The sequence below is a fragment of the Boeremia exigua genome (genome assembly GCF_020726555.1).
Source record: "Boeremia exigua strain MPI-SDFR-AT-0100 chromosome Unknown C7974scaffold_4, whole genome shotgun sequence".
NCBI lineage: Eukaryota > Fungi > Ascomycota > Dothideomycetes > Pleosporales > Didymellaceae > Boeremia > Boeremia exigua.
This window is the reverse complement of record NW_025763521.1, coordinates 1,528,752-1,548,662: the sequence shown is the minus strand read 5'-3', so window position 1 is coordinate 1,548,662 and position 19,911 is coordinate 1,528,752. Positions and strand designations below refer to the sequence as shown.

General features: G+C 54.4%; 7 protein-coding genes across 7 annotated transcripts; 2 read left to right on the top strand and 5 right to left on the bottom strand.

Annotated features, from left to right (window-relative positions):
* Positions 1-15: 15 nt before the first annotated feature.
* Positions 16-1,070, bottom strand: C7974DRAFT_151259 (uncharacterized protein). The gene is made up of 2 exons (XM_046135780.1): positions 838-1,070; positions 16-783 (listed from the first exon to the last, which is right to left on the bottom strand). Exons 1-2 carry the CDS (start codon positions 961-963, stop codon positions 136-138), a joined length of 774 nt encoding a protein of 257 aa, XP_045999174.1. The 5' UTR covers positions 964-1,070; the 3' UTR covers positions 16-135.
* Positions 1,071-1,715: 645 nt separating this feature from the next.
* Positions 1,716-3,304, bottom strand: C7974DRAFT_390584 (ATPase, F1 complex, gamma subunit domain-containing protein). Its single transcript, XM_046141480.1, has 4 exons — positions 3,177-3,304; positions 2,488-3,074; positions 2,360-2,439; positions 1,716-2,313 (listed from the first exon to the last, which is right to left on the bottom strand). The coding sequence occupies exons 1-4, from the start codon at positions 3,233-3,235 to the stop codon at positions 2,134-2,136; spliced, it is 906 nt and encodes a 301-aa protein (XP_045999173.1). The 5' UTR covers positions 3,236-3,304; the 3' UTR covers positions 1,716-2,133.
* A 584-nt stretch (positions 3,305-3,888) lies between these two features.
* Positions 3,889-7,176, top strand: C7974DRAFT_151220 (DNA topoisomerase 1). The gene is made up of 5 exons (XM_046135779.1): positions 3,889-4,087; positions 4,252-4,481; positions 4,534-6,372; positions 6,422-6,871; positions 6,924-7,176. Exons 1-5 carry the CDS (start codon positions 4,042-4,044, stop codon positions 7,056-7,058), a joined length of 2,700 nt encoding a protein of 899 aa, XP_045999172.1. The 5' UTR covers positions 3,889-4,041; the 3' UTR covers positions 7,059-7,176.
* Positions 7,177-8,815: 1,639 nt separating this feature from the next.
* C7974DRAFT_151190 (NAD dependent epimerase/dehydratase family protein) lies at positions 8,816-10,439 on the top strand. Its single transcript, XM_046135778.1, has 5 exons — positions 8,816-9,019; positions 9,087-9,248; positions 9,298-9,858; positions 9,906-10,173; positions 10,224-10,439. Exons 1-5 carry the CDS (start codon positions 8,974-8,976, stop codon positions 10,300-10,302), a joined length of 1,116 nt encoding a protein of 371 aa, XP_045999171.1. The 5' UTR covers positions 8,816-8,973; the 3' UTR covers positions 10,303-10,439.
* A 554-nt stretch (positions 10,440-10,993) lies between these two features.
* Positions 10,994-12,274, bottom strand: C7974DRAFT_411405 (uncharacterized protein; the record flags this gene model as incomplete). The annotated part of the gene is made up of 1 exon (XM_046143554.1): positions 10,994-12,274. The coding sequence occupies one exon, from the start codon at positions 12,272-12,274 to the stop codon at positions 10,994-10,996; it is 1,281 nt and encodes a 426-aa protein (XP_045999170.1).
* A 2,133-nt stretch (positions 12,275-14,407) lies between these two features.
* Positions 14,408-16,442, bottom strand: C7974DRAFT_151175 (beta-glucosidase 5). Its single transcript, XM_046135777.1, has 2 exons — positions 16,190-16,442; positions 14,408-16,097 (listed from the first exon to the last, which is right to left on the bottom strand). Exons 1-2 carry the CDS (start codon positions 16,341-16,343, stop codon positions 14,656-14,658), a joined length of 1,596 nt encoding a protein of 531 aa, XP_045999169.1. The 5' UTR covers positions 16,344-16,442; the 3' UTR covers positions 14,408-14,655.
* Positions 16,443-17,937: 1,495 nt separating this feature from the next.
* On the bottom strand, positions 17,938-19,554 carry C7974DRAFT_390574 (uncharacterized protein). Its single transcript, XM_046141479.1, has 4 exons — positions 19,036-19,554; positions 18,550-18,977; positions 18,334-18,503; positions 17,938-18,281 (listed from the first exon to the last, which is right to left on the bottom strand). The coding sequence occupies exons 1-4, from the start codon at positions 19,358-19,360 to the stop codon at positions 17,975-17,977; spliced, it is 1,230 nt and encodes a 409-aa protein (XP_045999168.1). The 5' UTR covers positions 19,361-19,554; the 3' UTR covers positions 17,938-17,974.
* Between the last annotated feature and the right edge of the window lie 357 nt (positions 19,555-19,911).

Genomic DNA, 19,911 nt, shown 5'->3' with positions numbered 1-19,911 from the left:
CGCAGCAATCCTCGTCCCCCGTGCAAAACATTACGTATACTAATACACACAGAAGAAATTAACGTCGTCAGCAGCCAAACATACGCCCAGCGTGCAACATACAGCAACCAAACACACAAACAGTGTCAGCGCACCTCACCCACCCAGCTCCGCCAGCGCCTCGCAACACAGCTTCTGCACCCCCGTTGGATCAAACCGCGGCCGAAACCGCACGTTCCGCCGTCTCTCGCGCACCGCCTCGCGCGCACTCTCTAAATCCACCTCCCTACTTGCCGCCTTCATGCTCGCACGCGGCGACGTCGGCGACGTCGGCGACGCCGGCACAGCCTGGAACCGCACCGTCGGCGCGCCCGCACTGCGCTTCTGCGCCCTCACATCTGCCAGGTGCGCATCCAGCATACGCGCAAACGCCGCCGTATTCGCAGTCGCGTAGAACTGCTGCGGCGTCATGGGCCTCGGGGTCGCGACACCGTGCTGCTCGGGGTAGCGCGGGGACGTCGCGGAGTCCTCGCTGCACAGCGAGGTGGCGCTGGACGCGCTGCTCTGGAACGACGACACGGAGCTTCCGCGGCGGTGGCGCGGGGACGGGAAGTCCGACATCGAGGACTGCGGGGACGTGGGCGAGCACAGTGCTGGGGACGACAGGGCGAGCAGCGCGGTGCTGTAGTGCGCTTCTGCGAGGCTGAGGGCGCGCCAGCGGTGTGCGTGCGAGGCTTCGCGGGCGAGGGTGTCGTGGGATAGGGCGGTGTAGAAGTTGAGTTGCGCGAGGTGGAGGGGGTGCGTCTGCGTTTGCTGTTAGCTGTGCGTGGGGTTGGGGTGCGAGGGGAGGGAATGTACTTGGTCGTGCATCTCGCTCAGCAGCAGTTCGCCGAATTTGGCGCATTGCGAGTAGTGCCGGCTCGCGAAGAGGTTCTTCAGTGCTGCCATTTTCGTCTGGAGCTCGCGGTACCGTGCCTCGTCCATGATGTCGTGTGTCGTATATCGTATGTCGTTGGGTCGTCGAGAGCTCGTTTGGTAGCCGTGAAGGCAGATAGTGGTAAAGTCGAGGCCCAGCCGATAAAAAACAAAAATCGTCAAGACCTTGAACCCAGTGTCCCAGCACAAACTAGAGCCCAGCTCCCTCAATTGCGAAGGCTGGACGTAATGAAGTAATCCCTAGCCTAGCTCTGGTGTCCCAGATGCACACTTACGTCGACGATCGCGAACCCAGAATGACGACAACCACAAACGACAACACAAGAACCTACTTGCTTGTTCACTGCAGGGTCTTGAACACAAACAATTCACTCAGAGCCTTCACATTCGCAAAACCCGAAAACCTCGCCCTTGTTATAGCACTCATGGTTCCTGCCCTGCTCAGACGCGTTCCCGCGATTGTTTCAACGCCGGCACCACGTTTCAGCGGCCAATGAACCGCCGTTCAGGCGAGGCACCAGCGCCGAAACGGGCGTGCATGCGGCGCTGCGATTGGCCGCGCTCTGTTTTATCCACGGCTGTAGACACACTATTTATTTTTTTGGTGATGGCCGGTTTCAACGGCTCTTGGGCGGGATGGGGGCAGGGCCCGTTTGGAGTAGTTGATGGCCCGGCTGGCGGGGCTGGGAGGGTGCCTGGCCTGCATTAGGTGCCTGGGTTTTCAGGTCACATTGCCGGTGTTGCGGCGCTGGTCTGACTCGATATCATTGAGGTGTTGCAGGTGCGAGACGGGTGTCTGGGAGATGCAGGGAGACTGCGCAGCGAGAAATAGACAGCGTAAGTAGTGCACCTAGTCACGTCTGATCAGCCTGCAGCATGATGCAAGAAGGCGCTTTCTCATTGGAATGTGACGCTTGATTGGAGGTGTTCAGTCGTACTCTTGCGGCTCGTTGGCTACAGCGAAAATGATCTCGATCTTTCAAAAGTGCCAAGAGGCAGACCGGACGTGTCTGGGACTCTGGTTGCAGTATGTATTGTAGGGTCCGAATGCGGACACATCCTCACGCACTGTAGTAGTACAGACTTGATCATAACACAGTGATTTGAAAACGGGCTTGCAGTTGCTTAGCAGGTGACAAATGAGCTATGAACAGTACTTATTCTACACGGCGCAACTGAGCCAAATGTTCGGGATATCTAGTTTACCGTTTACAGCGTCTAGCTCTCGGAAGCAGCAGCACCAGTAATAATCTCGACAAGTTCGTTGGTAATAACGGCTTGACGGGTACGGTTGTACAGAATCTGGAACTTGTTGATCATGTCGCCGGCGTTCTTGGAGGCGTTGTCCATGGCGTTCTGGCGCGCGGACTGCTCGCAAGCGTGGCCCTCAGCAAGTGCCTGTATGCTGTTAGTGTGCGTTGCGCTGCCTACACAACGTACGTACCCAGTAGAGCGAGTTGGCAAGAGCGTACTCGCGGAGGTTGGGGAGAGCCTCGTCCTCGATCTCGAAAGCAGAGTAGTTGGCTACAATCATCAGCACAGGTCGCCAAACAAGCTTTCCACATCACATACCGGACTGGGTGATGGCCTCCTCGGAGTAGGCCTCCTGGATGGTAGCCTCGTAGGAACCGGCGTTGATGAAGCTGTTGTAGACAATCTGGACGGAGGCGTACTCGGTGGGGAGGAGCGAGATCTGGTCGGCGATGGCGGAGGCGTCGGCGAAGGTGGGGATGTCCTTTCCGGCACCAGCGAAGCTGAGAACAAAGTTCTTGCCGTTGGAACGGGACAGCTGGGCCTTGCACTTCTCGCCAATGACGGCAATGTCGGCGTTAGGGGCGTCAAGGAGCATCTTGCGGATCTTCCTCGACAGACCGGAGTGGATACCACCGCAGAGACCCTTGTCCGAGGAGCAGACGACGAACAGCGTCTTGTTGCCGTTGTCGACGGGCTTGGTCTCGGCGTTCTCGAAGACGGCGTTGGAGGTCTGACCGTAGGTGCGCGAGGTGGCCATGGCCTTCTGGGCGCGGGTGAGCTTGGTGGAGGCGACGACCTTCATGGTGTTGGTGATCTTCTCGATGTTGCGGATCGACTTGAGACGGCCCTCAATCTCACGGAGCGTGGCGTAGCCGGCGGCATTGGCGGCGGGGAGGGTGGCGGGCCTGCGGTCGCAAACATTCAGTCAGCACTTGATGCAATTGAAGATGCAATGGACGCGGCCAGTGCAGGGCGCGGCGTGAAAAGCTGCGGTCGGGGGTGCGTACCGGGCGGCGGCGGCCATGCCGGCCCTCATGGCGGGGCGGGCAGCTCGGGACAGCATCATGGCGAGGAATTGGGATGAGTGGAGATGGCGACGGCCGGGTGATGGTGGTGAGCTGCTGGCTGTTGGAGCTTCACGATGTCGGGCGGAATCTGTTGCGCTAGCCGTCCATGCGTTCTTTCGCTCCAGATCACGTGCCGTGCCGAGCACTCGCTGCGGCACATGCAGGACGTTGCACCACGACCATCGCCGGCGGGCTGCAGCTCCTTGAGAAACTCGTCACCGGGCCTGCGGTCGCCTTGTTTTGGCACTGCAATCGGCCGGATAACGGGTGGAGTGTTCTCGCGGAGTACGGTTGGGACACAGTGACATTGAATGTGGAAGGAGCATTGCCTGTGATGAATGGACCGCAGCTGCCTGTCCTGTGCGAACCCGGCTATGCAGCTGTGTTGCCTGGCAGCGCGTCTCTCCAACATGTTGGTCCCGCACATCTCTTCCACCGCGTCAGGTGCTCATATGGTAAGGCGAGTTTCGTCACAGAGATTCCTGCGCGATCATTTTAGTAAAGGCCGAGGAGCCCGTGCGTCGCCTCGAGTGCTGAAGGGAGGCTTCACATAAACCCCAGCATTCCTTTTCCGTCACTCATCAATCGTTTTCTCACCTCCTTCAACATCGCCTCCCTCGCCCTCAAATCGATCTTGCGGGGCGGTTGCTTCACTTTCGCACGCGCTGCACCACCGCTCCAGCGCATCTCTTGCGCCCGTTCATTCGGTTCCGCTAGAGCTTCTGCGTCCGCGCCGAACAAAGCTGATTCAACCGTTCTGTCCTCTTGGTTTCCGCGACACCAACGCGTTCGAACCGCCTGCACAATGTCTTCTTCAGATGACACGCCTCTAGTGAAGGCGAACACCGGAGGTGAGTTTGCCAGCACGCCGCGCCTTACCTGCCTCGTTCCCACATTCTGTCACCATTCCCCACGCGTCGCTCGGTCTAAACGCGCTTTCGAAACCTTGTCCATCGCCATTGACATCTAAAACCCACCGTCCTTGCGCACTGTGCTTACCACCTTCACCGCTCAGCAGTTTCGAGCGAAACCATTCCTAAGTCTGTCGATAAAGCTATGGATAAGCAGCTTCCAGCCAATGGCCATGTCGAGCCCGGTATCTCGATACGAATGGGCCCGGTAGACGCGATGGACGTCGATGCGCCCAACGGCACGGCGAACGGAAAGCGCAAGTCTCGTGGCAGTATCCCAACCGCCAGCTACAAGGACCGCAGCGGTTCTGAAGATGACGATGACAAGCCACTGGTGGGTTGAAGACCGGCCTCTTAGATATGGTCATGCGCTAACTCTCCTGCAGAGTAAGCGGCGAAGGACATCTCAGCAAGCAAAGCCTGTGGTAGACTCCGACTCCGAGCTCAGCGATGTTCCACTCAAAGCCCGAGTGCTTCCCAAGGCTAGTGCAGATCAAATTGGAGAGGAACTAGATTCTGATGTGCCTCTAACAACAAAACTGGTGAAGAAGAAGGAGTCGATCGAGAAGGCTGCTGCAAAGGAAGCTAAGGCAATTCGCACAAAAGAGAAGGCAGCACCCAAACGCAAACCCAAGACCGAAAGCGAATCCGAAGACGATATTCCCCTTGCGAAAAAGAAAGCACCAGCAAAGAAGACCAACGGCGTTAAGAAGGAAGAGTCAGACTCCGACGTTCCACTCGCAAAGAAGCCGGCAGCGAAGAAGGCCAAAGCCAAGCCTGCGCCAGTTCCAGCAAAGAAGGGCAAGGCGAAGGTTAAGACTGAGGAAGAACAACAACAGGACCAGGATGCAGATCAGGAAGATGAGGAGTATCGTTGGTGGGAGGACAAGGCGAAGGGTGATGGTACCAAGAAATGGGACACTCTGGAGCATAATGGCGTTGTATTCCCGCCAGAATACGAGCCTCTGCCAAAGAACGTCAAATTGATATACGACGGAGTGCCAGTTTCTCTGCACCCAGAGGCCGAGGAGATTGCTGGCTTCTACGGGAGCATGCTCAACTCCGCCCATAACGTCGAGAACCCCACCTTCAACAAGAATTTCTTCGAGGATTTTGTTGCCGTTCTTGACAAGAGGGGACACGGCAAGGACAAAGACGGCAAGACTATCAAGATCAAGAAGTTCGAGAAGTGCGACTTCAAGCCCATCTTCGAACACTTTGACGCCGAGCGTGTGAGGAAGAAGGCCCTCCCGGCTGCCGAGAAGAAGGCTCTCAAAGCAGAGAAAGACGCGATTGAGACGCCTTTCATGTACTGCATGTGGGATGGACGCAAGCAAAAGGTCGGAAACTTCCGTGTCGAACCGCCGAGTCTGTTCCGTGGTCGTGGCGAGCATCCAAAGACTGGTCGCGTCAAAAAACGAGTGTTGCCCGAACAGATCACCATCAACATCGGCGAGAAGGCGGAGGTACCCGCGCCACCTGCAGGCCACAAGTGGAAGGAAGTCAAGCACGATCACGAAGGCACATGGCTCGCTATGTGGCAAGAAAACATCAACGGTGCATACAAGTACGTCATGTTAGCTGCTAACTCGGACATCAAGGGTCAAAGCGACTTCAAGAAGTTCGAAAAGGCCCGTGATCTCAAGAAACACATTGATCGCATCCGTGCGGACTACAGGAAAGAGCTCAAGTCGGAGAAGATGGTCGACCGTCAACGCGCGACTGCTATTTACTTGATCGATCAATTCGCGCTCCGTGCGGGTAACGAGAAGGGCGAGGATGAGGCAGACACGGTCGGTTGCTGTTCGCTGAAGTTCCAGCATGTAACCCTGAAGCCTCCCAACACTGTTGTCTTCGACTTCCTCGGTAAAGACAGTATCCGATTCTACGATGAAGTCGAGGTCGATACACAGGTATTCAAGAACCTGAAGATCTTCAAGAAGGAGCCGAAGACAACCGGTGATGACATCTTCGACAGACTCACGACGTCTGCTCTCAACAAGCACCTTACAAGCTATATGACAGGTCTCACGGCGAAGGTCTTCCGTACCTACAATGCATCGTACACTATGGCCAGGCTTCTCAAGGAGATGAAGGCTACTGGTACCATCCAGGAGAAGGTCAAGGCGTACAACGATGCCAATCGCGAAGTCGCCATTCTCTGCAACCATAAACGCACTGTCGCTGCTGGTCACGCTGGCTCTGTAGAAAAGATGCAAGATAGAGTAAGTCTACCAAGTACACGCATTTCGCGACATCTCTGACATAGGGCAGATCAACGGCCTTCGATACCAGCTATGGAGAACAAAGATGATGATGCTTGACGTTGATTCTAAGATCAAGAAAAAGAAGGGCGCCGAGTACTTTGAGCGTCCAGAGGACCTCGACATGGACTGGGTGAGAGCACATCAAACGGCTGAGGTAGAGGAGTTGCGCCAGAAGATCACCAAGAAGTTCGAAAAGGACAACGAGAAGCTTGCCGCAGAGGGAGAGAAGGAGATGAAGCCCAAAGAGCTGCAAGAGCGTCTCGAGAAGGCCGACGAGCTTGCAGCCAAGTACAAAAAAGAAAACAAGACTGGCAAGGTCGAGGCCGAAGGCAAGGGCCCGTCAATTGACAAGCTCGAGACAGCCGTCGACAAGCTGAATCAACGTATCGAAAACATGAAGGTTCAGTTGGAGGACAAGGAGGGCAACAAAGAGGTTGCTCTGGGCACATCCAAGATCGTAAGTGTACCTCAGCTACCAGTATGGGCGCTTGAATACTAACGAACACCAGAACTACATTGACCCCCGTCTTACTGTGGTCTTTTCCAAGAAGTTCGACGTGCCTATTGAGCGCTTCTTCTCGAAAACACTTCGCGAGAAGTTCGATTGGGCTATTAAGTCCGTGGATGAGGATTGGGAGTTCTAGATCGGTATCATTTCTTCGGACATTTTCGGAAGGTTGCCGCGAGAACGTCGAAAAGCACAGCGGATCTGTACAGCTTCTGCATGGGTATTAAGCTGCATTCGGATATTTGCACTTTTTCTAGTTAGCGAGCTATAGGCTCCCTCGCTGCACAGTGCAGGTTTTCTGTACACCATCTTTTCATGATAGATATTTGAATTTCAATAAACCCGATACTGCAGCACTGCAACGGTCTTGCATGCCGCTTACGACGATCGAGCTTGCTCTGGTTACTTTTCGATCGTGCAGCGGGACGATCAGTATCACTTGCAGCATCGCGGCATGCACGGGCTTGCTTAAAACCTCACCTCTGGTTACGATCGTCAGAGAGGCTTTCGGTGGCATATCGATTTCTACGTGATCGCCGACCTCGCCACCTGTGCAAGACGTAGCGTATACGGCAATCCGGCGTTCCTGTCTGGTCTGAGCGTGTATACGACAGTTCCACAAATGAATATCAGACATTATTCCGTGGAAGCCTTCTGGAACTGCTGCTCACGGACATGTCTGGGGACTACATCAGGCGGAGACTGCGCCCGGCTGCACCACGGATTGCAGATCCACCAAAATGTGTAACACAGCGAGCTTGTGGCCAGGTGCGCGGAAATATCGACCCGTAGACGTCAAGCCATGTTTGAAAGAGTGCAAACTTTGACGACCACGACTCATGCCCTAGGATTCAGGCAAGAGTCTGTTGGCCACATGGCTCCGTAGCTTCGGGCGCCCCGCAAGTGTGAACAGCGAGTGTGTTTCTCCAGGTCGCTTTTGGGTCTTGCTCCTGGCCTCACCGCAGAACTGTTTACGCTGCTGCAGGTGTAGCGGCCAGGGCAGGAATTGCAGGGTCGATGCTAGTGCATGAGGGGCACGACAGCAGAACCCTGAACCAGCGCCAAACTGTTTGATCGAGCTGAATTGTGCAACGCAAAAGACCCCGACAACAGTGAAAGATGGCGAGCTCTAGAGTGAAGTGGCCGACCCGTGTCAACACTCGTACCTAGCATACACACCATGAATCAGCAATCCTGCCAGCGTGGTAGAAAATGTCACCCCTGAGCCCCGCTTCATGGTTGGGCACCTGTCATACGACAGCCTAGCAGTCCAGCTATGGAGGCTTCAGGGAAGGTCCAGGGCTACGGGAGCGCGCCGTCGTTCTACTTGGCTTCCGTCCGGTTCCAATGTTCATCACCCGCATCTCGCGCTGTGCATAAGGCGCAGAAGTCAATATTGGACCTGCCGCGATGCCGTGCGACAGACGGCTCGCAGAGATCCGGTACCTGCAGCGCCATGACGAAAGTCAAGCCTGCGTGACATGTGATGTATCTGGCTGTATCTGGCGAAGTGTGCGGCACCTGCAAGCGAAAAAGAAACGATAGATCACTTTTGCGGCGCAAACGTGATGAGATGCGGCATCAGCCACAAGCTCCACCGTCCGCGGGGAGCGTATCTCCCTCCCCAATCCAAACAATGCACTTAAAACTGGTCCGTCCAAGCTGTCGTGTCCGCGGTTTAAGTATTGGCTTTGGGCTCGCACTCGCCCCATTGCAGCGGTCTGCACGTCAATGAATCGCGCTGATCAATTGGATCTGTATGACATTTGCGCCGCGGCATCCTCTCTTGGACTACTGCTCCGCCGACTCCTCCGTCAAATTTGTAAAAGCAGTCGCGGCCCGTCCTGTTCCTCGCAAAGGTGTGACAGTTCCCAAGCACCGGTACCTATTACTGCAGTCACGGCGCGGCCTGAGTCCTGAGCGCGGCGATCAATCACCACCGCTCATCTCCCAGGTTTGAGACTGCATGCATACAGTAGCACGCACAGCACACGACAGTCCCCCAGAAGAGCACTTGCGCTGGAAGCAGAGTCCTCTCGGTGTGTGCAACAATGTCGACAGAAGCAAAGCCAACGGTGCTGATCATAGGCGGCCTGGGTACGTCACGCAGCTCGAAATGTCCCCGCACGCAACTGCAACATGAGGGCTAACAAACCTGTTCCAGGCTACGTTGGACGAAACCTCGCAAAATACATCCACGACAACAACCTTGCCTCGGAAATTCGCCTTGTCGATAAGCACCTGCCCGAGCTCGCATGGCTCGCGCCCGAATTCCGCGAAGCGTGTTCGAGGGAGCGCTTCATGCAGGCTGACGCCTCGCAAGAACGTACGTACCCCTCCGCCTCACAACCAGCGTGGACTGATACAAGCCACAGGCTCGCTAGCGCGCATCTTCGACCGAGAAGGCGGCAAAGAATTCGACTTTGTGTTCAACTGCGGCGGCGAGACGCGCTTCTCGCAAGATGATAAGGTTTACGAACTCCGCTCCCACGCCCTGTCTATGGCTGTCGGCCGCGAAGCCGCGAAGCGCAAGGTTCGGTGCTTCCAGGAGCTCAGCACAGGCATGGTGTACAAGCCCGAGTCAGCGCCGCGCAAAGAGACGGACAAGCTGAAGCCGTGGAACAACCAGGCGAAGTGGAAGCTCAAGGCTGAGGAGGATCTGGCCAAGGTTGAAGGGCTCAATCTGATGATCATGAGGCTTGCGAATGCGTATGGGCCGTACACAGGGAAGTACCTCAGCACAGCGCTGTGCATGGCGAGGGTGTATCAGAGCAAGGGAAAGGAGATGAGATGGTTGTGGAAAGAGGACTTGAAGACAAACACTGTGCACATTGACGATGTGGCACGAGCGCTGTGGACAGGCGCTGAGTGGTACGTCAAGCAGCCGAAGAAGACATCAGCGCCAATTTACAACATCGTGGATCTTGGTAATACCTGTAAGTCGCCAGTATTCGGATTGTAAGCACGAGCTGACATGCAGTAGCACAAAGAACTGTCGCCAACATCATTAGCGATGTCTTCAAAATCGAGACCGGCTTCCACGGCACATTGATATCAGCATTTGCGAGGCTGAATATGGACCACGTAGTTGATGAAGTCAACGACGAGACGCTAGACCCGTGGGCAGAGCTCCAAAACACAGCTGGTATCAGCCAGTCAAGTCCGCTGAGTCCTTTCATGGAGAAGGAGCTGTTGAAAGACACAGACCTCAGCATGGATGGCAGTGCATTCATGAAAGACACAGGATTCAAGTAAGCGCTTTCCGAAATCCGGTGCTGACTAACACTAACAAACACTCCAGGTACGTCCACGAGAAGCTCACAAAAGAAGCCGTCGAAGAGGTCGTCGCAAGCTACAAGAGACAAGGCTGGTGGCCATAGCCCGTCCGCACTTTATCCTCCTCTTGAAACGATCGATACCCCCTCATTCATCATTAAGATGCTTTCACGGCCGATTATCGCATGACCCGCACCTCCTTCCACCTTCACCGTCCTCTTGTTTTGCATCACCGAGATACGGCTTTAGCACGCCACTGCATTGCGTATTCTGCGTCTCTACGCATCTGTCTCCCGCACGCTGTTATTATGTATAATACGTCTACGCTGCTCGACGCCGAGCAAGAGTTGTCGCGATCTCAAACCTCGCCAGGACTCGATGCGCGCGTTCCTGTTGGCAAGGTGTGCTTGGCTTAGGATTACATACCCCAAATTGAGCTTTTCTAATCACCTACCTTTGCAACGTCTTCGGGCACTGACAATGGCAGCTGCAATGAGGTCAGTCGGAGTCGGAACAGGGGTCCAGCACGTGGTCAGTTTCTCTGTGTCGGGAAAGAACGATTCTGGTGTATACCGACGATGGTGGAGATCCTCAATTACTTCTAGGTTGCTCCCACACTTGCTACGCGACTCCACGCTCCCCGTTCCAGTACAGAATTAGCCAGCTTGGAATCAGTCCGGTCGGCTGCGGTCCCGCCTTTGTCCTTCGATACGTACCCCGGAGTCTGTCCAGTGCGCGCAACCTGCTTGGTCAGTATGTTGATCTAATCGAGTAGTTGGTTATACTTACTGCGGTCTAGATGCCCTTGGTGTACCAGTGCTTGAGTAACTCAAAGCAGGCATCGGCGCCTGTCTTCGCGTTGAGAATTGCCAGTTCGGTCTTATCTTTTGGCGCGTCTGAGCCCAATAACTGCACCAAGGCACCTTCTTCTCTGAAGTGGCTGCGAAGGACCTCAGCATTCCTTCCTTTATTCCTCACCAGCTCGTAGGTCTGCTGCTGGTTGAAATCCTGATCATCTCTGATATCGACTGGGCGACGTGGACAGAACACAACATTTGGGATGTTCAGAGTCCCCGGCGCCTTGCCGCGAAGCCAATAGGCAATCTTTTGCTGACGAACTTGTGCCCACCTAGGTCGCGGAATCCCCCGGATGGCTTCGCGGATGAACAAAGCAAACGCTACGAACCCTTTAAGAGAGCGGATTCCGTTCAAGTGCATTGCGTTCACCTCAACCCGGATATTAGTGAGTGGGTGGGTCTTCCCAAATTGAATGAGGCCGTGCAATACGTTCTCATCGGGGTGACGACCTAGGGTGAAGTCCCCCGACAGTGTAACTTGACGCGCGTTATAGAGTAGGTGGTGTAGCTCTGGTCTATCCTCTGCCCTGCGAATCGAATCGAACGTCCATCCATTGCACTTGAGCACGTTGTACTGCAGCTCAAGCCCTCGTGTACTCTTCAAGAGCGAACGACACGTAAACTGGACTTGATTAAACAGCGGCGGAAGGTCTTCTCGGTTTCCTTTCCAACGCTTCTGTTCTCCTCCAGCAGGCATGGATTTGGTTTCTGCAACCACGAAATGGTTCTTTTCCTCGTGTAGATGGATGACGCCTTTCAAATGGGTACTCGTGGTGAGTACGAACTTCATGATATGGTCGACGATCTCTTGTGGCAGCTTGAGCAGCGGTGACTGCCTCGTCTTGACAAAGCGCCGGGGGCAAGTCGTGTCAGGCATCTGCCACACAAACGAGGTTATCTTCTGGGACCTCGAGTCCGACACGTTGAAGCTTATCAAATGTACCTTCGTGTTGAATTCATCGGACGGCTGGCCATTTGACATGATCCTGGCTATCGGAAATAAGTGTGTGGCCCAACTTCGGAACTGGAACCGGCATCGGAGGGGCTTGATGGTGTAGTTCGCATCCTGCCCGTTCCAGAAGCTCAAATGAAGGACTTCATCTTCCAGGGAGATGATGAGTGCGGTACCTCCGCCGATATAGTAACCAACGTATTCCTCAAGATCAAGCCATTGAGGTGGCGCTGCGATGCGTGGAAGACTGACGATGGCGCTCGGCATTGTGGATACGGCTGTTATAACGCAAGAAGAAGGGTGACTTGTTGGGAGTAAACAAGCTGGTGGACATGCGTGCGAAGGGTACGCGAGGCGAGGTACTTGGATGCGTGCCCTTCACCTCACTTCACCTGTGTACCCAGCGAAATCGCCGATTCGCATCGATCTAAGGCTATCAAACTGTCTTCATAGCTGCAGGCACCAAAATTTTCCGAAAAATGAAAGGACAATTGCGGGCACAGCGGGCGGTGTGAGGTCGAGTCGTCTGCCTGGAAATGACTGACGAGAAACGATCACATACAAACACGCTGCGAGTACACAGTAGCTTCAGGAAGATTAGTCTGCCAGAATACTCTGGGCTCTCGATGTGATATGACGACAGGACTCTTGCTATACGAAACAGCCCCCAGCCAAATCGTAAAGTCTGCACGGAAGTGCAACTGTATAGCTGCGCTTGCTCGTTGGTGCGACATTTGCATTTTTGCTTCATGATGAATAACGATAGGACCCACTCTGTGTGGTCTTTGTCCAGTTTGCGTGAATTACGTAGTGCCTTCGCAGCTTTTCACCTTCACTGTGAAACAAAAGCGGCTAGCTCCCGCGCCGAGCGCCGCGAGCCATATATAACCTACGTCGCCCTCACTCTTTCTCTTCTTCTCTACCTTTTCTGCACATCGTAAGTCATCCCTAAGCTGTCGCGCCCTTGTTGGATCCCCCTCATTCAATAACAGTACTCTAGATTTGCATTGTTCAATGCCACCTTTCACGCAGGATGTGCTTGATAGACACTTCACTTTCGACCAGGCTTCAGACCGAGAAACAAAGAGTGATTCGTGCCGCTTTGCGGGTGGTCTACTTGGCTGCACTGGCCTGCTTCAGGCGGGCTGGGGCAATGCATTCCTAGCCAGTGAGCTTGGGTGCGTTTGAAGCTGCAGGAGGTCGACGCGTCTATCGAGCTCCTCTGAGTGTTCCAACTCCAGACAACATCCAGCCTGGGAGCTGAGTGCGCTTCAACACTTCGGTGTTTGGCGGCTCTACCTAGACGCACCAGTTGGGTCAGCACAACTATGCAGTGCGTTCTCATCATGATCGGTTGGTCGATCATGCGCATTCGGATAACAAGTGTCGGTGCATCGCTCGCGTTCCCGACAGGCGTTTTGGCGATACTGTGCTGGTGCAAGTCTGCCAACAGTCCTCCGCTACTGAGCAATGCCAGCACTCTTCCGCCGGGGTATACGACTCTGGGTGTCAACGCTCAATCTCCTGCGTCCTCTATCGCCGCTTCCGCCCGCGTCCTCCGTCGCTGCTTCTGCTTGCTGCGCGTACCGGGTGCTCGTCGCAGGCCTACCATCCTTGCGAATCTCACAAGGCCTCCGTGGTAAAGGTTGGGCGTCGCTGCGTCGCTGCTCTACGCTGTTCGTCCCGTCGGCTGCCATTTGAGGGGTAGGCCTCTGTTCGTGTATTCGGCGCGTACCTGGTGGGAACAGTGGCGCGGACACGGTGACGCGCTGTACAAAGTCAAGGGTGCTTGAAAGCCTGGGTGAGCTGGCTCATCGTGACACGTAATACGCCTTCATCCCGACAGTTGGCATTACACTTAAGAGGATGCAGACAGGATATCCATTCGAAAGGTGTATGTCGTGAGGGTGGCAAGTCCGCCTGCGAACAGCATCAGCCGCATGCTCAGTCCGTTGTCATATGGATGGTTTTTTTCGTTAAGTGCTCGCCTGCATGGCGAGCCTTGAAGAAGAATACAGGTCTCGTTTGCGAAAGTAATATTACAGAGCGCTCGGTGTTGCAAATGAAGGTCGCATCAGCTGGAGAGGCAGACTTGTTTGCCCTTCATGCACAGTGTTGACAGCCATATGAAGAAGATATCGTCTCTCTCACTCGTCTCATCACGTTGTTTAAGCGAACAAAGCGATGCTGAGTACCATCCATGAGCCTAAGCATACCCGAAACTCTGGACTAGCGTGGGTCATACAAACAGCCCGACTTTCACAGTGCAGTCAACAATGCCGACAAAGAACGTTCGACATCAGGGATCTGACAGGGACAGTGAGGCCGCTCTCACGTCAGAGGAATATGAATACGAGCGCGCGAATTACAATGTAACGCACGGACGGGCGTCATCGGAGGTTGGTGTCATATGTAGTAAGATTAAGGAATTACACACTAGAATAATACCGCAGGCCGTCGCTAAACTACCGACCAGGGGCAGCCATCAAGAAGGAATGTCTCCAACCATATACAAGCGTTAATACGTAAAGGGCGCGAAATCGTGGACACGAATGGAGGTGCTCCACAGACGCTCTTATCGAGACAGGTCTGCAGAGTGCTTGACATTGGAACTCGGTGTCTGTCCGCCTATGCTAGAGGGTGCGCGCTTAGTACGTAAGCGCATCGATGCAGCCAAAGTGCTGCTCCACACCCAGGGCACCGGGGTGCTTCCACGGGTCGTCCTTGAAGCTGAACAGCGTGGACTCGGCGCCGACGCTCTCGATGATCTTCTTCATCGCCTCCCTCTGCTCCGCTTCTCCGGCGACAGCCAAGCCGTTGGAATTACCCGCGCTGGGCCAGCCGATCTCGGAAATGTACTTGCCCTTGGCGGCGGCCTCGGGGCACACCTTGGCGGCCTGCTCGAGCTGCTGCGCGGCGAAGTCGCCGGCCATGTCGGGCGAGATGGTGGCAGTGAAGTAGGGGTGGACCTGAACGGTGAAGACGTCGATGTGTGCGCACAGCTCAGCGCCCTTCTCCTCCCAGGTGCCGACGGGCTCAGTGGTAGTGATGGCAATGTCCTTGGGGAAACCGGCGCCCTGGAGCTGCTCGCGAACGTGGTCAATGTACGAGGCAAGCTCGCCGGGCACGCAGTTGTTGTTGAACATGCACTCGTTGCCGACGATGACCATAGCGACGCCATCCTTGGGCGCATTCTTCTTGATGTCCTCGAGCTGGTTGTTGGCGTACTGCGAGAAGGGACCCTTGCCGCCGCTGCCGCCGGCCTCGAGGAAGATACCGTAAATAATCTTCAGGCCGTGTTCCTGGCACGCCGGGACGACGTACTCGAAGACACCGCAGTCGGTGCTGTAGGAGCGGATGGTGGTGAAGCCAAAATCGGCAATCTGCTTGATGTCGGACTTGATGTCGGCCTCGGTCTTGCAGTTACCATCGGGGGCGTAGGGTGTGTAGGTCATGGCCCACTTCTTGCCATTGGTGACGATGCGGCCACCAGAGCTGTAGCTTCCGGTAGGCTTGGGCTTCTCAGCAGTCTTAGAGCTGCTGGGTGTAGGCTTGGGAGTGTCGACAGCCTTGGAGCTGGTGGGAGTAGGCTTAGGGGTGTCGACAGGCTTGGTAGGGTACTCAGGAGTAGCAGGCTTTGAAGGCTGAGGAACCTCCTTCGACGACTCTGGAACAGGGTTGGTGGGGTACTCAGGAACCGCTGGCTTGGAAACCTCAGGAACCGCTGGCTTGGAAACCTCAGGAACCGCTGGCTTGGAAACCTCAGGCACAGCCGGCTTGGACACCTCGGGCACAACTGGCTTAGTGGGATACTCAGGGACAGCTGGCTTGGACACCTCGGGCACAACTGGCTTAGTGGGATACTCAGGGACAGCTGGTTGGGAGGAGACAGGAACGGCCGGCTTAGAAACCTCTGGTACGACCGGGACGGTGGGGTAGGCTGGGTGAGAAGCCTCAGGTGTCTTGGTGGAGATCACGATGGGGGTGTAGATAGAGCTAGTCTTCTCCTCCTCGGTGCACGAGGTCGAGGTCTCCGCTGCGGGAGTGGAGGGCTCATAGATGGCAGTGGTGTTGGGGACGATCGACGGCACTGAAAGACGTCAGTCAAACAAATCTCGACATATTCTTCCTCTGCCCAAACTACGAAGTTCTAGCTTTGGTTGAGCTTGATTGATCACGTACGGGCGTGGACGTAGACAGTCGTGTAGACCGTGCAGATCTCGTCCTGGACGGGCTCATAGGCAGCCCGGCGCATGTGGAAGCCAGCGTGGTTCTTGTGCTCGAAAGCAGCAACAGATGCGACAAGCGCCGAAGCAGCGACGATGGAGGCCTTCATCTTGACGTCGGGTTGATGACGGATTCGATCTTAGCTTGTGTGCGGCCGCTGAATGAGTGAATCGGGTTGGTTGTAAACGAGTGACGGGGCGCGGAGGCCGTTGACTTTGCTCACGAGGCTGTTGATGCGTACGAAGCCTTGCGGTGGAAGCAAAGTAGGCACGCAACTGGGGAACAGAGGGCTTTTGATAGACTTCCCATGATCCCGTGGGCACGGCCGCTGCCATGCGTCCAAGACGTTAGGATAGGGGTCCTTGAGATTAAACCTGGCAGCTTCAGGTACGCAAACGGTAAAACGTCGTTACTGGGGCACTCGAACGCGCTAATTTCTGCGCATCAAGCCAGGATGTGCAGCACGCCGGCGCTTTTAGGGGATGAGGCCTGGGGAAATGCGACAAGGTCGTTCCTTCGGCTGAGGCGCGGACTAGTTGAGGTTAGTGCTAATTTCCCATCGACGAAGCCGAGATGACCGACAGCAACGCAAATCTCTGTGCTGGGTCATCTGAGCCTTGGGTATCGTGTTGTCACAATCCCAGCGAAATAGCTGAGTGCGAGATGGCTTGTGGCTGTTGCATAAGCCTCCCATTCGCCATCATCTATGTCAGCACCAGAAATGAGGAAACACCAACGGCTATTCTTCAACCAACATTTCTGGTCATTGCGCTGCCGAGACGCAGGTACAAGACGGCCTGTGCACCAGCCTTGCACGCTAACATGACTATAATTGGTCCGTGGTCTATCGTTTGAGGACGCGGATCGCGTGCTGGTAAGTGTGGGCGACTGGTCGCGATACCTGAGGATGTAATCATCGTGGGCCTGGTGGCCCTAAAGATGCCGTGGGCTAAGATACAGTACGTCAATGCCCTTATGCACGCGGTGACGTCGTGGTTCGTTGCTAAACTCGGTTCGAAACAGTCATAGCTCGTGTTGTGTCTGTCGCTGTGAAACATTTGCGCGCAGCACAGCGCTATGTTGTTGGGAAGGCGGTCGTTAGGAGGATGTCTGTTGCCGAGCAATAGCTGCCTTTGACGCTTGATTGCATCAGGAGGTGCCGCGACGATCTTGCTATGTTGCGACTAGAATTGCCGCGCGAAGGTGCCCATGAATCGGACCTGTGAGCGCTCATTGCTAGCGTCCGTCATTTACCAAGCTGTGAGCTCGGTATTGTCGCAGTCATTTTGAAGCCATCAGAGCGGAGGCAGTCATTCCGACCAGTGATTGCACAGCTTGCCGCTAGTGACATGTCACGCGGACCATCACGGCGCATTTGAGGGACGCTGATTCGAAGTCCCTCGGCGCATTTCTTCGATATAGTATCCCAGCAAAAAATCAATTAGCTATCAGCGCTAAAAACGCCAGTTACAAAGGTACAGCTATTACACAGTAACATATTCCTGCCTAACCCGTACTGCTAAGCTTTTTCAGACGTCCCTCCAGCGACCTCCTATGGTTCATACTTCACTCGCGCTACATATCGCCACTGGATCCTCCAGACGCGGATAACTTGTGTGTGAGAAAAATGATTGATTGGAACCTGTGCCAATGATACAGAGCAGTAATGAACACATAGAGTTTCAAGAGCGGTCATGATGAAGGTAGCAATCATTCAAATGTGTACTATCTAATTATAATCTACACTTCTCTGATCTTGAAGTCGAACATCTCATTTGACTGCACTAGATTCCGGTCACGCATCTTGTTTGCAGTATCGGTGCCTGCGACAGGGACTCGATATTCGAACGATTTGCCTGGCGCAGGAGATCTACCATCTGGCAGCGGGTGAGGAAATGGAAGATACTCGGGCAACAGCCCCAGCTGCCTCAAAACAGTGCCTTGATCCCACGAGATGTGTTCGTGGTATAGGCGGTCTCCACGAATGTTAACAACAGCTGAGAATGGGACTTCGACTTTCAGATTTGTCGGAGGGATTCCAGGTACCCTGATGAGTATTGTTAGTGTTCAAGTCCGTCGATCAGTACTAGACGACTTACAGCCAGTCCAGTTCACGATCATGCGTGAAACTGAAGATGAACTCGTCGATGACCCGGTCAATTGCAATAGACCTGCTGACAAGCTCCAGTGCTGTATCAGCAGAATTGTTGAAAATGAAGTTATGCCGGTAGAAATCCGTCAGTGGCCCTCGGCTCACGCCTCCTGTAAGCTAGCATTTTGTCAGGGCTGCAAACTTTACAAGGGGGCACGCTTACAGTAGGTACGTGATTGACGTATGGCTCTTGTACCATCGTGCTCATGGTATGCTCAACCGACCGATCCGCGAATTCATAGTAACAGTGTTCATCCCAAATGACTTCGAGATCAAAATAAGGGCCACCCAAGCGAGACTTGAGATGTGTGAGAGAGCGAGTATGTGACAGTGCTTCCGTGGTGTAGTGGAAGGCATTATGAAAGGGTGTTGCGAACTTGTAGGTCTCGACTCCGGGATAGTGATATTCTGTTAGAAGGGTTGATCTCGTCGGATTGTTGCTTTTACTGCCTGCCAAATGATGCAAAACAGCCACCTTTGAAGCTGATATAGCAACTTTTTCCGAGGCATCTGCGTAAATTACTGCAGCCTTGATATCGGGTCTGTCGTTGACAGCATCTGCAGCCAGGTTCCATGAAGCTGGTTCGTACGCTGTGAACATGATACCGTGAGTTTTCGAATTCGGTTAATAGCTCGGGACAGTACTCACCAACGAGTCCAATATTGTCTTTAGGTTCGCATTTTGGGTTCTCCCTCAAAGCCTGGATACTTCGCTTCAAGGCCCCGGCTGCATGTTCCTCGAGTGCGTGTTGCTGAATTTCAGCAACCGTAAATCCCTCTTCAGCCCATTTTACCAGATGCGATGGGACTCCTTCAACTATTTTTGTGGAGTCATCGTTGTTTGCAGTGAGGATGATCAATGGAGGTCCAGTACCTCTACGGACTAGTGGTGACAGTACGGATACTCCTGTGTCTACTCGAAGAAGTTCTATTGTGGGAAGCGACGGTGGCGGTTTTGTAATATCTTGGAACATGATGATAGCACACCTTCAAAAATACGATCAAAAGTAAGTACCCAACTGAACAGTCTGTGGGATGAAATGCTGGCACGGAGTGCATATATACACCAACACATGCCGCCACCTTCCTATCGTGCTACGCTCATGGTGCATCATCTCTTTAGAATACGCTTGTAGATAGAGAGCCGCGTGCACCGGAACCTTGGAACTCACTCCGCCGAACAATGATGAGTAGCACACCACTCAGAGACGCGAACTTACCTACGGTGCGACTTCGGTGCAATGGCGGCAGTCGTACCTCCGATCAGTCGGCAACTGCGATATGGGTAATGCACTTTCTGAGTCAGTACAGAGTATCAAGCGCAGCACGAGATGTCTAGTTTATTTGCAGTTCATGCAGACTGAGGACTTCACTGGCGCGTGGTTGTGGAGGCCCATACGGCTCTGCATGTGGCAGAGAACGCAGGCTAGAAAAGTCAGCTACTCCGTCTCCGACAGAATCCCTCACAGCAAGTTTACGTTTGCTCTCAAGGCTTACTTGGTGACGAGTACCTAGTTGCTCGAAT